Here is a 16,346-nt window from a genome sequence, read left to right as displayed (position 1 = left end):
GCTGACAATCTACCTCCAGGCGATTTCTGCCACCGCTGCAAAACTAATCACTTAGGTCTGGACAGTTCCAGGCATGCTATAGAGAGTGAACCAGCATATAATAATATGTTTTGGAAAATGTCCACTGATAATAAATGGAGGCGCAGCAGATGCTAATTTTGAAGGCAGGGTTGCCCCAATGGCTGGATGGAGAGGGGAGGCAGGTGGTCCATGGGATGGCACATCCAGGTCTGAGAGCTATCAATCACAAAATGATTTACCTAAAGCGGGAAAATAAGTTGTATGTGCTGCGATCAATATCTCATCCTTTAAGTACCAGCAAGGAATTACAACCTGCACCTGACCTGTACTCTTTCTACAGCACACAGTGTCCACAATACAATCATTCAATGTTCATGTTTATGGGGGAATGGATCCAACAGATTTTTATTAAATCTCAAACGAGAGCATAAATAAGAAAGAAATCAATTAGATTTTACGTGTAGCTTCATTGCCACCAGTGGATCAAATTTCTATATGAACACTTTAGTTAATAATGACAAGTCAGCTGGAAAAAGTCGTCGAATGCCTGAAAAATCCTGCAACTTAACAGCTTCTCAAACACTGTTATCATCACAGTGTTCATACAAAAGAAAACCTGAAAAAAGTTGATTCTGCATAAAACATGACTGATCATTGAATGCAACAGCTTTCAAATCATTCAAGTTGATGACAAATCAGGAAGAAAAAATGTCAGATTTCTTCTCTATTTAATTAAACAGTAGTTGTTTTAGTAAATTGTTTCCCTATTTTTGCTTAAAATCCTCAACAGTTGATGCCTTACTTTATTTTTCACTGTTGTCCCCCACATACTGAGATTTCTGGGTTATCTCCCAATTATTTAACAGTATCATAAACTGTATGGGTAATTAACCCCCTTTTTTTTTCTCAATTTCTTGGCCAAAAATGTTTCTTTCTAGTTAAACTATTTGTCTCTCCCAGATTGTATTATATTTAAGAAAAATATCTTTTTACAGAGACTTTTGACAATATACTTCACTTGATGAATTGTCCAATCTCATGAAAAGGCAAATGCCGTCTCACACACACAGACTGCAGCTTTCTGTGACACCATCATGAGCACAAATGCAGTCTTGATAAACTTTTTCGCATAAAAGTCTGAATGTCTGAATTACTGAATGTCACCTCTTTGGCAGACTGATGTTGCCATTAATGTTACAAATTCTGAGCTGGACAATGGCTCTGGATATTGAATAAGTGTGGATATTAGAAACAGGTTTTCAAAACATTTTATAATAGAAAGTATTGAAACCTTTAATTTGCTGCTATTTAAAAGAATGGAAATTTATTTTTTATAGGTTTTTAAAAGCCAAACACAGCTCTAACATCAAGATGGAAAAATAGTGCTTGAAACCCCAGGAGGAGAAGAAATGAGATCATCTTATATTACAGTGGGCAACTTAATCTGTTGAGTGATAATAAAACCAAACTTTAGATCAAAGAAGTGCAAAAAGGGTGTGTGTGTGCCAAAGCCAGACACGGAGGGAATGCATGTTCACACTTCCAAAGAAGCACACACCAGCTTTTTGCCACATCCAGTATTGAGACAAAAGGCACAGGCAGAGTGCCGCCACCGCTGGGAGAGCCTTGGCAGTCAACCTGTAACCCCCTGCTGATACAGTGGAGATGGTCAGATTAAGGCTGACACAGAACGGACGGGGAACAATCAGGCATTCCTTGACCAGAGCAGACAGGCCCGCCAATAAATCCTGCAACTCTACTACTGTACCATTTCGAAAATTAACACTGTTCAACAAAGCGTGGCATCAACTGCTGCTGGAAAACCCAATACAATTGTGTTGCTGAGTCAGAGGCTTTCGCTTTATTTCTTCAGCCAAAAAGCAAATGAGCAAACAAAAAGGGACTCCATCAATGAGAAACTGTTTACACAAGAACCTAGATGAGAGAGATGGCAAAGTCTGCCTGTTGACTCACATGCAGAATCCAAGTTTACGTTAAGTTTAAGCCAATGAAACAAAAAAAAAAAAAACCCAAAACAAAACAACAAATACTGAAATCATGAAATTAGAATGTCAATGCTTCGTCTTTTTTCTGTTGCAAACATGTGAGTAATGGGATGTGGGTAATATATTTAAAAATTGTTACATAATCTTGGCACAGCTATTCTGTTTCATGATGATTTAAATGGCAACTTCAAGTCTGCGGCTGATTTATGTTGTGATTCAGATCTATTGGTAGCTGATATTTAAGTGCGGCGGCCCCTTTAGACAAGGCCGGGACAGCGCTGTGAATTTTACTCCCCTGTCAAGAACTTTTCTACCGAAGGAGCAATTTACTCCAAGCTAATCATCATCCTTTAATTTTCTTTAGAGAAAAGACAAAATTATATGTAGTCATGCTGCTACAGACTGCAGATGCAGGCAGATGGTGGGGGGGCATAAGGCAAAATTTTTTCATATGCATAAATGACAATGCACTAGTTTACATTAACCCATTTGTGGCATAAAAAAATAAATGTAATCTTTAAAACAAGATTTGGTTTCATGTGGGAACTCAGTCAAATTGAGATACTGCTTCTCAAGCCCAATTTTCTACCCGACCAGTCTCACCCAGCTGTAGTCACCAGTGAGTGAGCTGCGTGAACGATATCTCCATCCAAACATTTTGCCCGGCTGTCCTGCTCGAAAAAGGTCTCTGAACCAAACCATTCCACCTGCATGCCTCAGTGCCAGTTCACTCTTGTGTCATATTTGGAAAAAAATTAAAATAAACAACCTGCCTTGGGCAAAAAACGTGTGCTGGTCCACTCTACTGCTCATAAACAGAAAGAGAGGGGGGGGGGATACAAGCAATGTAACAAGCAATATGCCCAGAAAAAAAAAATAAGATGTGTCTGTCCATTTCTTTTTTTTCTCAATTAAAAAAAAAAATCTTCCCTCCGTCCACTTTCCTTGCCTGGGGTAGTTCAGGATTTATGGATTCAGCTCAGCTATATGCTGATTCCAGCTTCAAAAGCAGCATCAAACCTCCAGCCGGTTTTTTTTTTTTTCTCTCGTCCAAGACTATAAACAAACTCAGTCAAATTTATATCATGTTTTCACAGCCAGCACCAGCTGATAAATATTATTCATTTACTTAGCTAAATACAATTTGTCATCTTACTCAAACGTGCGTCTTTCCGTTTTCAAATACTCCAGATCTTGTCTGTTCTATAAATCTTAGAAAGTGTTATTAATTGTTGCAATTTGACAATGTTCTTCATTACTTCCTTTAAAAAGCAGCTGAGCTAATTGGGGCTAGGAACAAGATATATGAATGCTACTGACCTGAATTAGAGTGAAATATTGCCCGGTTCTCTAGCGTGACTTGGCATGAGATAAGTGTGACGGGGAAGCTTCTTTAGCCCTATCTGGAGGATGATACGTCCTCTATTGTGAAGGGCAATGAGGAAGGAAAATTGATCATATCCTTTTCCACTTCACCCTTTCACAGGTTTTTTCCCCTCTCCTCGTTTATTTCTCCATCTCTTCTTGACTCTTTATGTCATTCCACCAGGAAGATCTCATTTACAGTGTTCTTGCCTCATTCCCCATCAATTTGTTTCAATGCTCTCCCCATCAAATCTGGTTTCCAGCATTCATGTATGATGTGACTCTGCAAAGCCTGAACCATGTCTGCACGTCTCCTCCCATCCCATAAATAGAGTTTATGAGTTAGATGTTGTGCATATCAATATCAGATCATCTTGACATTTCCTCTGCTCTTGAAGTTAGCCTGGGACATTGCTCAGGATTTATCCGTCTTTCTGCTCTGCTCTGCTCTACTCTATAGAGGCAGCTTCAATTCAGAGGTCAATAAAGAAAAGAGAGAGAGAGAGAGACAGAGAGCGAGCGAGAGAAAGAACACAAGAGAGAGACAAGACTTCCCAAAAAGTGGTAACCGCTTGTATATGATGGATACACACAGATATAATCTTGTTCATAACTATGTGTGTGAGGCAGAGCTGTGACTGTAATGTCTGAGTGGGTCCCAATGTGTATTTCACTTCATTTCTTGTCCTCAAGAGTGTAGTACGAGGGAGAGAGGTTGTGTGTGTGTAATTGCATCGGCAGCTCTGTGTCTATAAAGTATATTGCAGTTAGAGTAGATTACAGGAGGGTTATAGGAATGGTGTGCACTTCTGCTGTGTGCAGGGTGCATTTATCTGTGTCGAGGTGGCAGTCAGAAGACATGTTGTGACATCTTTACCCCTGCAAAGAAAATTACATTTTTGTTGCGGTTTGTCTGATTGTTGGAGGAGGTGAAAAGCAGGCAGAGGCAGAAGAGCCCATCTGCACATGGAGCTACGTGCAGCCAAAAATGGGTCAAAGTTGGAGCTGCTTTAATGTAGTTTTACATTTCATGCCTGATTTGCTGTTAGATTCTTTAGATCAAGTTGAATTCAAAGCCCAGCAACAACTTTTCGAAATGTACGCAGGACATTTTTTTTCTATCTTCACCTAAATTGACTTTCGACTGTCACTGCTTTCACATCAGACATCTGTTCCACCGCATCTTTTGATATTTTCTGAGCTTCCCATGTTCTTTCTTCCTGATATTCCTACCGTTGTCCTCTACAGTTTATTATCAACAACACTGGCTGTTAATCCTTCACCACTTTGTCACTCTTACAATATCCTGGCTCTGTCATTCTTCATACTTGGTACAGAATGTTCCTGAACATTACTCCAGCCACTTGGTTATTATTACATGGTTATTCCATGTGTTAAAGCCTGTCTCTCACATCCTGTCAGTACGTACTGGATTGTCTAATGAGCTTCTTTGCACAACCTGTAGCAGGAAGGCTGTCTGCTGTGGTTGACTCCAGCCTCTTTTGCACTTGTGCTAAACATCTGATTCACTAACTTGTAAAACCAACTTCAGCTGCAGTAGTTTGAACTGATGGTTTATGATGTTATCTATCTTTTAGGTTATTGCCAAGTCGTTTTAGTCTAGTAATGCATTGCAATACCTTGACTCTTTTATTCTTTAGACGATCTGTTGTGAAGTTGATGTTGTCCTTGGGATCATAAACTAATCCCAGTTGAATGAATCCAACATGACTGCCGACCTGTCCGGGGTCCGGTCCTGTATCTTGCTTCTAACACAAATGCGGCTTTCAGTCCTTTTCATCAGCGGAACAGTCTAAAGCAACAAGAGTCACTTTTCTAAGAGTGCTGATGTCTTTCTTCCTTGACATTGACTTAAAACCTAAACCTAAAAGCTCCAGACGAGCAAATTGCTAAAACCTTTGCTATAATAGATGTGCTCACACTTATTATGATCAATAAATCACGCACGTTTGATTAGCAGCACTTGGCTGCTACTTACCCTCTTAATTCCTATGAAAGCAGCAAGGCGAGTCGGACTTTTTCACACACACACACACACACACACACACACACACACACACACACACACACACACACACACACAAACACACACACACACACACACACACACTAACTATGTATCTATCTATATGTCTGTCTGTCTATCTATCTATCTATCTATCTATCTATTTATGTTCTATATAAGCATCTATATATATATATATATATATATATAGATACATATATATGTATCTATTTATACATACATATATATATATATATATATATATATATATATATATATATATATATATATATAGAGAGAGAGAGAGAGAGAGAGAGAGAGAGAGAGAGAGAGAGAGAGAGAGAGAGAGAGAGAGATTGATATATATATAGATATAGATATATGCGTTTATTTATTTTTTAAAGTTAGCTCAAATAACCCTACTTGGATTTGCTGCCACATGCACATCATGCTACCGACACAGCAAACCTTTTCAATCACAGCGGTGCACTTAAGCCATCAGTGCTCTGCTCTTTCTTTGCTGCATGCCTGCACACTCTAATAACGCCCCACTCCCTGCTGAGTTGAGCTCAGTGTTTCCTTGCGAGTAGGGATGAGGTCAGAGCCTTGACACCAACATAAATGCTGTACATATTCTACATTTCCATAATAATCTATTCCATGGGAGATGGCTAACTGAACGACTTGGATCCAGTTGCAATAAGCCTGTAAAAACATTTTCTGCTCTTAACACAAAAGTGACGATCAGACTTGATATTTGATACTTGGATGTAAAACTGAAAAGCCAACATCAGGCAAAGAGATGTCTGTCTATTCATTTACTGCAACTTGTGTTTAGGATGTCAGAATGTGAGTTTGTGAATGTATGAATATCATTGGTTGCACTGTTTATGTCTAAGTCAAGACAGCCTTTCCTCTGAGGGCAGGTGCGGTTGAAGCCCGTTCTGATGGGCTCTAAATCACACCTGTTTTCAAGCCAACTCACAACATAAATATCCTAGAAGGAACACAGAAGTTACCTTGGGGTCTGCCATCTTTCAGTCTCCTGTCTATAACATGCCTGCCTCTAAAACGCCTTCATCACTGACAGGCTGTAGCTGTGCCACATTTCCACTCCTCCTGGACTCTTTTTCCTCACTTTTGTTTCTTACCTCCTTGCTCATTTCATTCTGCTGTCTCCGTCTCGGTTTTTAAATCTTGTTTCTTCCTCTCAACCTGTCTGAATCACTTTGTCTGTCAGGATGTGTTTGGTTCTGTGTCTGTTTCTCATGCGTACTCTCTGCCCTTCCTTTGTTACTCTTTTGAATTTTGTCTTTCTCCTTTCTAGACATTTACCCCATTTCTCCGTCTTTGCTGCGGGTGTTTGGCTAACCTGTCGCTTTGGCACTCGCTCAGCCGTGTCCCACGGCCATCTGTCAGCATCTGTGTAATCTCACATCAGCACGTCTCTCACCTTCTCTCCCCTGACTTACCTCCTGTCTGCCTTTCCCGTCTGCTTGTCTTTCACCTCTGACCTACGCCTATGGGAACTTCTATATAGCTGCTGTGTGTGAGGATTGTTTCTGGGGTCTGCCCTTATCACTAACGCCCACCTGCCCAAGATTTGTTGTTCTGCACACAGTTGCCACATACTGTAACAGCATGGCAAACATATTCAGCAACAAACAGCTGAACAACCAAAAGCTCCATGGAGTTTGAACTTTAGGTGGATGCAGAAAGTCTGGAAGTAGGCTATGTGTTTTTGCAAAAAGGCTTACCGAGTCGAAAGAGGTTAAAAAATGTGTAATTTCATTAATAAACTTTAAAAATATAAACAAATGTTTTATTGTCTATTTTAACATTGCTTCTGTGTGCATTGGTCATTTTCTTCATAAAATGCACACAAACAAAACTCCCTGGTACGTTGTTGAGGCGTCAGTAACATTTATGTTAGCAGGCTGAACACTAGCGGTGCTGAATAATGTACAGTGATAAAATTTTCAATACAAACTTCAGCAACCTCGCTGCTGATCTTCAGATACACTGAAGGCATTGTGCGATACAACATGTGGGAATGTCATGTACAAATCTATGTAATGTTAATGTTAACTTTAATGAAGCAGAGTGTTTGTGACTTGAGAGATCAGCCGATGCATGAAATTGAAGTTGTGAATGAACTGTGAGTGTCCATGCTACACATTAAAGGATGCCAAAAGCCCACGCAAGAGAGATCGCCACAACTGCAGACAGCATGATCTGTCAAGATTTCCAGCAACAGTTTATTCCGTAGGTTTGCATGGGAGTTTTAATTCCTGTTTAATTCCGAATAAAAGTTAATTCCGCTTTAAACTGATGAAAAATTACCATGTAAACAGTTCCTAATGCAAATTTCTATTCAGAATTAAACTTAATTCTGATGTAAGTGGCTGGTTTATTCGCATTTTAATTCCGATCTATTTAATTCCTCTGTCATGTAAACCTTCATTCCGCTCTATGTTAATTCCACATGCTCGTTACCTTATCCTGTCCCAGTAACGCGCGTTGTTTTGCCTCCCATGTTCTGTGGTATCTTTCTCCTTCTTCTCAGTTGCTGCAAAAAGTGAAGTAGTATGCTGGCGTTGAGCTGGTACTTCAAATTTATAATGAAAATACTGAAACTGAACCAAAACTAGTACTTATTATGTAGTTTTTACAAGTTGTGACTGAAAAGACAAGAAGCAGGGAGCCAACGTTGTTTATTTCTGGTATGGGTTACACGTACGTGCTGCCTCTGTCCAATCAGAACCCTTCCCAACCTGCCGCTCTAAAGAGGAATTAATTGAGGACGTGTTTCATGTAAACCTCCATTTGGAATTAGTATTTTCATGGAAACTCATAGGGGAATATGTTCATTCTAAATTATTTAATTCCGAATGATTAATTCTGAATTAAAAAACACCATGTAACCATACCCTTTGTGTCTGCTTAAGTAAAGGCCAGAGGTGACGACCGATGACATACGCGATTGTTGAAGCGGTGTCCCAGTACGTAGGGGTTGACTTTCAGCCGTACCCCTTGTAGTGCTGTTTTAACTGGTAAATGGCAAGGGCTAGGGGTAAATTAGAGAAATAGGGTTGGGCCTAAATCTCTGTGAACTGGACCTTTGAGTACAGAAATGAAGCCCTTATTTCTCTGTGGTGACTTCTGACTAGATCAATGCAAGGGAGCTGGAGAGGAAAGCTTGTTGAACACGAGACAAAAGCAAAATCCCAATACTCGATATAATGATTCATTTAAACTTCCCCAAGAAACTTTTGACTCGTTGTTTAATTAGGTCTAGGAAATGGTCTCCTTCTAGGTTTAGAAACGAACATCATTTGGTTGGGGTTGAAAAATGACACCTGGTTTCATTACCATATTATCTCGTGTGTTTGATAAGAAAAATCTGCACAAAATACCTCCCAGCCTCCAGCATCCTTCTCCAGTCCCAGCTAACTTTGATCTTTTTTCCCTTCTGTCAATCCCTTCTTTCCATTTCACCTCCCACCCAGTTCTATTTCTTCTTCCTTTATCCTCCCCTCCTTAGTTCTAACACTCTGACCTTTTTTTCCTTGATCCAGCTTTCATGGGTCCGTCCCTTCATGCAAGTGATTGCTTGCTTTTCCCCTCGATGTCTTCTTCCCTCTTAACTTACTTTCTGCCGTCTTGGCCATCGCTGCAGTTTGTCTTTTCTTCAAATGTTACTTCAAATACATTTTTTTCTCATCAGATCAATCCTTTAACAGCTGTTCTTCAGACTTTATATCTTTATTACTTCATTCCTTGATCACTGCTGTTATACTAAAACACAATATCTCCTCCTTTCTGGGTTTGTTAGTAACTCCTTTCCTCTTACCCTACATACCGCCATGGATCACAACCTATTAATAACTTAATTCCATACAATTAAAACCCACGTCTGTTTTCCTACTGGGTACACAAGTCCTTATTCACTTTTCCTTCTTCTTCTTTTTCCACCATTGAAGTTCTTAATTTACTTTTGAGCTCTGCAGAAAAAACCTTGAATCGGTATGGGATTACAGGAGACAATTGTTTCACCAAAGGCAAAAACAAAAGGCAAACACAATCCGAATATTGGAACACAAACTCAAACGTCATACTGAGCAGCTCAAGCAGACCCATGGTCCTTTAGGTAATACATACTCCACTGTTTCTGCTCTGCTCAATTAATCTGGCTCAGTCAAGACTGCGGTGAACTGTCATCATAACGCTAATAAAGAAAAAGCTTTGAGCTGTTTGCATTAAGTGGCCTGCTTGTCTCAAACTGTCAGTTTGCCTGCAGCTCTGGTAAAGCGCGAGTTTTGTCCCTCTCGTTCGTTTATTCCACTGTGGCCAGGGCACAAATCCCCTCTTCATCCCAAAGAAAACACTAAAGGCAGCATGGCCTTGTAAAGCCTCATTAGGCTTAATAACCTTTAGTGAGCACATAGCAGACACTGTATGCGAATATACATTTGTTTGAGGCCCGTGCATGTACTCCTCTGTGAACCCACACGTACATGCATATGTGTGTGTGTGAATGTACGCACGTGTACGTGTGTGAGAATGCGTGTGCAGCATGTGTGTCCTCTGAGAGCAAGGCTAGCTCAGAGCCACAATGTGTATTATTCAGCAGGGTCCCAGGATTAAAATGTAATTTCATTCAAAGTCGCAAATTGGGTTTTTTACTGTACTAATCTTCATTTTACTAAGCAGAATGAGGTATGCCATTAAAAAGAAAATGTGACTTAATGAAAGAATGCAGGATGGATAGATTGCAGAGAAGAATGTGGTTACCTACTAGAACGACAAAGGTTATTCTTAAAGATAAACGGTAAAAACCTCATGAATAATACATTGCACGGCTGTATGAGTGTGTATTATAGTCACATTTTAGTGATAGGGATAATGACATCAAGATATGCTCTTTAAGCATTCAGATAACGTTATGATTCAGAAGGACTTAAAGTTCAGCGGCAAAATAAGCTCAGTTACAGATTCGGATCAAATTATCATCATCGTTTCATATGCAAGGAGCGGCAGATGTTAGGGATAATAAGCTTTTGTACTGCAGTGTGTATATGCAGCAAGTTTGAACTAAACTTTATGAAACAGGAATGAAAAGCTCCTCTGTAGAGTAGTTAGAGTTAGTAGGTTGTGATAAAATAGGATTTTTTTTTTTTTTTTATTTCTTTCAGAGTTAAATAAACTTCAAAGCGGAAAAAAAGTAATTGAAATTAGACTCTGTGAAATTGAGTCTTGTACATTTTACTTTGTGGAACACTTCCAAGATGTATTGCAATAGTATTAAGTGCAACTGGGAGTGTAGTGATATGCAGGAACACAGCTTCCACTGTGAAGAATGACAAATAATGAATTCGCACCATACCATCCCACTCACCTAATCACATTCAGGAATCAGCAAAACCATTTCCTTCAGCTCTCGCTGCTAATGCATCCTCCAAATAGAAATCATGATCCACAAAATAATTTCTGCGATATTATCAGTAAATCTGGAATTGTCTAGTCAGGCCGTGCTGTATAGAATCTGGCCACATTATTAATGCATAGATGTTCCTTTTCAATTACATCTGTTGCCAAATTGCACACAAACATTTCAGTTTATTTAATAATGACAGCATGAGCATTTTCCACATACTAACATGGCTGTGGAATATCAATTCAAAACCCCATTTCACCCATTTTGGGGTTAATCAAGGTTATTATTTTATTTTCATTTTTCCACATTCAAAGTCCTCAATTAAATTTCTTAGTCTGATTGCATAAAAAGCTTCTGATGAGAAAATCACCTGCCCAAATAGCTATAATGGACCTAATGGGAATTTGAAGCCCATTTCCTTCTTCGTTCCCCTCCCTGCTCTGTCTCCTCTTCCCCCTCGCCTCGCTTCTCCTCTTCTCTCCTCTCTTCTCCTCTCCTGGCTGTCATCCTGCTCACCAAAGATGGGCGAGAGAGATTTACAGTTGGGGGTCACACAGTGGTTCTAATTAGCTTAAGTAGGTAGAGAGGAATAAGCACTTCCTTGTTGAGGCGCATCACATACTTGCAAAGCTCTGTGTGACCAAGCAGAGAGAGAGAGGGAGGAAAACACAGATGGACAACTGACCCCTGTCTATGTCTGCCTTTCCATCCCTCCGTCTGCCTGTGTCCTTTAATCTCTAAGTTTCTGCAGCCATGAAGGAATTTTAGCATCTTTGTGACATGGGAATATTTTGCAAGTATTTGACTTTCTGAAAGGAGAAATGAGCAAAGATGGCACTGATCCCTTTTTCTTTTTCTTTGAAGTCACATGGAAAATTTAATATGGCCAAACTAGCTGAGAGGAGGAAAACAGTATGATCCATATCAACTGATCAATTCCTGAAACACTTGAAAAAGCTGTGTATTCTCTGGGATTTTTAAATGTGTGTGTAGCCTTTACTTAAAACTTGGGAAGGAGCACAAAGAGTTTCATTCACCATGCTGAAATAAATTCTGTTTAATTCTGCTTCTGTTTCTTTCTCAGAGACAGATTCTGCCAATCACAAAAACTTGGGTACAAATCCCATTGCCCTGAAGAAAAATCACAATTTCAAAAACCTCGGGGCAACGATTCGTTCCAAAATTAAAGAAAAACACACCTCCTCATTTGGATCAGTCTGAGACAGATCCAGCACATTTTCTGGCAGAGGTGTTTGTTTTGTGTCTGTCTTTCTCAAGCCCTCCTTCCCATCTCAGGAGCACTCCTCCCTGCTGATGTAAAAATGTAAATTGCATTTTTAATTAAAATGATATCTCCTGTTTCTGTGATTTGCTATCAGCAGTGCAACCGGTGCTCCATGTTTGAGCAGCCAAACAATGTGCCTCCCTGTTGACCTAACCTCCTGGTCGGTACCCTCTTCATGTGTGTCTGAGAGCCTGTCCCACCTCCAACCAGCCTGCTATTATTCCTCCCATTGCTCCCATACCAAGTGCACCACAGTGTAAGAAAGAAAGCATTTCAATCCATCCCTGCCACTCCTGATAAATTAAATTTGGTGCCACAATGCCACTCTTTTTTTTTTCTGTCAATAAATTAAATGATTATAAATGCATCCGTTTTTTGGCAGCAAATGAGTCAATATGTCAGAAAACCGCAAAACACGAAACAAAATATTTTTGTGCTTTTGAATAAAAATCTGAAAGATTTGTGTTTGATTCGTTTCCAATTTCTGGTCCTTGCAACTGTAGCCACTATTCTTTGCAGCTTACAAACATAATCTGGCCAGAAAAGTTGAGCACATATCCTTCAATAAACCAAGACACAGCGGCCCGCCACTAAGAAGAAATGAAATCATGAATTTAATATGAGGCTGAAATGCTTTTCCTTGTAAACATAAAGGCAAACCAAAACAGGCATCCGTTTGGACATAAATTATGCTTGGAATTATTGCTGAAAATATTGAAAAGGCCGTGCCACCAAGACACAAAGGAAAAGAGTGATTTTTTCCCCCCTTATTTTGCCAATTGACTGCTTGGCACAGTTCTGCAGAACTGAATAGCCTCCCACAGCTAAAAAAAAAAAAGAAAAAAGAAAAAAAGAAAAGCCCTCTCCCTTTTCCCACCCCATCCTGTTCCTTCCTCTCCTCTTACCCTGCTTATCTCCTTGCATTGCCAACACATTCGTCAAGTGGTTTGACTTCTCATTCACGCAAGCTTGATTGAAACAGAATGAGCAATCCGTTGTTGAAAAAGAGACACAAAGATTTCAGAATGAAACTGTAGCTCTTCCTCTAACCTCTTCTCCCTCATTTCCTCTCCTCTCCGTCCTTCTGCTGCTCCCTGCTAGCCAGAGTGTGAGGATGCCTCAGCTGAACCTGTGTGAAAGTTGAAAGTCCTCTTTATGTGCATGTGGCCATCGATGTGTGTGGTGGTTGCCCCCCACCCCCAGTGCGGGAGTGCATACACTCAAATGAGTGTGTGACAGAGGGATGCAGTTGGCTGCTCAGTTGGATAGAGGCGGATATGGCAGGAGCTGGATTGACTGACTGGCAAGGAGCTCTACACTTGCTGCTGGGAATACTAACATGACACACTCGCACACACACTTCTTGTCCACCTAATCTGTACACAGAGAGAGCAGCAAAACACAAATAAAAAGAAGAAATATGTGATCACACAAATAGCATGAGGTGTAGGGGTGACACATCTTTGCAACAGCTATCTGACACCATCCCGACTGACTGAATCCACTCAGACAGGTGCCAAAAAACCATCTTCAAACAAATATGCACACATTTCTGTTTTGGCTCACACTGAATCAGACTCTGTAAACACACACACATACAAAATTTAGAGCTTAAAGAGAGAGAGAGAGAGAGAAAAAAATGGCTTGAGGTTTCTGTCCATACCAGATATTAAACATGCATGTTGAGGGCCTGCAGGTTCACCACATTGCTTAACTAAACTCAAACTGACATCAGACTTGCTGGAAGATGTCGTTTCTATGTTTAAATCTGAGACAATGCATCTGAGGCTCAAATGATCTTCATTACATTTTCACTGTTTCTGTTTCTAACTTTGTTATTTGAATCATCCTTGTAGATTAAGCTCAAGGATAATTGCCCTCATTATCCTGGGTACAATTACTTCCCCTTAAAGCATCCATTTTGCCGTTCCAAGACTTAATATTTGGCTGGTGAGAAACATTTAGCAACAGCTCAGACGAGAAAGTCGTGGCCACAAGCAAGAGGATCAGTCAAAGGGTCATTGCCAAGTGTCAGCTCAGTTTTGCCTTTGGTTCCTGTTTATTTCAGGAAGAGGCGAAGGGAACATAAAAGCCTTATTATATGCCAAAGTGACTCTTTTTCTGTTATTTATTATAGCTGTAAGAAGCTACAGGTGCTAGGGACAGTTCAGAAACACACACACAAGCCAGCTTTACCTTCGTCACAAGGGGCTCTGTGTCCTCCAGGATGGAGATGAAGGGGATCTCCATGAAAGAGGAAAGGAACTCCACTTGGATCAGCTCTTCCCTGGAGCGAGGAAAAGCGAGCATTGCTGACACACCTCTGACCACCAGGTCCTGACAGGCACTACGGGACAAGGACTCTGGGTCCCAACCCGAGGGCGACCGTGCCACAATCTCCAGGCTGAGGTTGTAGGGCAGCAGGGGAGCCGGCTGCGAGGCTGTGGTGGTGGAGTCTGCCCCTCCGCTTTGGTGCCGAATGCTGGCCAGGGCGCGGTTGAGCGCGTTTTGTATCCGTGCCGGCTGGCGGGTCGGCAAGAGCGCACCGAGGCGCACGGTGTGTCCTATCCGCGCCAGGATGTGGCAAGACTCCGGGTGCAGCAAGCAGGGCTCGGAGGAGGAAAAGGTGGCTAATAAGAGAAGCAGCAGGAGCGACCTGGCAGAGAGGAGAAGGAGATGAGTTCTCCTCGGGGCAAGGCAGTGGGTCCAGAGTCCAGAAAGAGACACCATGCTGTAGCTCCGACACGCAACTGAGGAGGACTGGGCTCTGCTCGGCGGGAGATGGCATAGCTCCCCTCTTTTTCCACCCGGCTCTACTGCTCTTCTCGGACTTGATGGCTCTTTTCTGTCCCCCCTTTTCTTTTGTCGGCTGTAATTTGTCGGCGTTTTGACGTTTCTCCCCTCACCTCTTCAAAGTTTCTATGCCAACTGTAAAAAGACGCGCTGGTGGAGGAGAGCAGAGATGAGCGCTCACAGCTTAGAGCGGTCGCCCCGCTTCTGTCAGTCTGCTGGAGGAAGGAGCACCAGCTGGAAAGTGCGCGTGAGTGCGTTTCAGCGAGTTGCTGCGCGCGCGCGCGCGCGCGTGTGTATGTGTGTCTGCCCGCCAATAATCTAACCTCTCACGGAGCTTGCCTCTTGGTGAATTTTAAGGAAATCTTCTTGGATAACATTTCGTTCTGCTCCTCCTGGGGAAAATGCACATTTGAATTTTGGATCACTGCAAAGAAAAACGCAGGAATGTCACCTTGTGCATTCATTTATTGAAATTATTACCTTCCCCTGAATAAAATGAGTTATTTTAACTCGTCTGATTAAATGTTTTGATTCAACGGCAGCAGGTAAATTCACAAGCATCTTGGAAGTTTCCTTAAATTGACTAAAAGGAAATCAGTGATCTTATTGAAATGTGTATTGTGAACATTCCCTGGCTTCAGATCTCTAAAAGATTAATTTTAGGTTTTTAAAACAAAAAAGAAGAAGAAGAATTGGAAGTTTCCCTGATATGTCGAATCCTTTAATAAATGGCGGTCGTTTGTTTTCTGAGGTAATGGGCCACTTTGAAGCGCCTTTGGGGCTCAAACTGTGATGTTCCTGCCCGGTTGGCCGACACAAAACTAATAGCTCGCTGAGATCTCAATTTTCCCCCCCGAGATTTATCCCCACATCCTCCCTGCCGTCCAAGCAGAGCATTACGCGTTGTGTAACCACGTCTTTTCAGCACCACGGACAGCGCCAGTGCCATAAAAGAGATCTACTGTGCATGTTAATTTAGCTTCAAGCAAAGGACAGCACTCAGTCCTTCATTCATACATTCAATAGCCCATAGCCCCCATCTGGTGTGCCATCTCTGGAGCAGGACATCCAGTAAATTTGAATGTCTGACAAGGGAAGTATCTGTTCCCATGGTCTCCACAGTCAATTTTTCTGACATCTTCTGGATTGTCTGCCTAAGATGCTTTGGTTTTTTTTTGTCTGTGATTTCCTTTCTCTGTCACTCTCAATGATTTTTAGAGTCAGCTGAAGCTCCAGGGCCATTTTCAGTCTGAGGCCTGACATGGGAAAGTTTCTCTGACCAACCTGCATGTAACCGCATGGCTACCTTTTTTCCTCTCTTTCCCATTTTCACCCACACTCACATTCCAGGGATCAACAAGTCATTTCACGCCTTGCTGGGTGACCTGGTGTGAAAGCATCTCGTTTTACTGA

The 16,346-nt window shown here is 41.3% G+C and overlaps 1 protein-coding gene across 1 annotated transcript in view; it reads right to left on the bottom strand.

Annotated features, from left to right (window-relative positions):
• The window catches only part of grin3ba (glutamate receptor, ionotropic, N-methyl-D-aspartate 3Ba), a gene marked incomplete at both ends in the record, with an annotated part of 88,291 nt that extends 73,421 nt beyond the window's left edge, over nt 1-14,870 (bottom strand). The window contains one exon of the mRNA XM_079262146.1: nt 14,337-14,870. Coding sequence (XP_079118272.1) covers nt 14,337-14,870 — 534 coding nt within the window. The remainder of the gene's footprint in view (nt 1-14,336) is intronic.
• Nucleotides 14,871-16,346: the final 1,476 nt, after the last annotated feature.

The sequence above is a fragment of the Telmatherina bonti genome, assembly GCF_933228915.1.
Source record: "Telmatherina bonti genome assembly, chromosome: 22".
Lineage (NCBI taxonomy): Eukaryota > Metazoa > Chordata > Actinopteri > Atheriniformes > Telmatherinidae > Telmatherina > Telmatherina bonti.
Note: the sequence above shows the minus strand (reverse complement) of the source record. Positions and strands in the feature narration are given on the sequence as shown.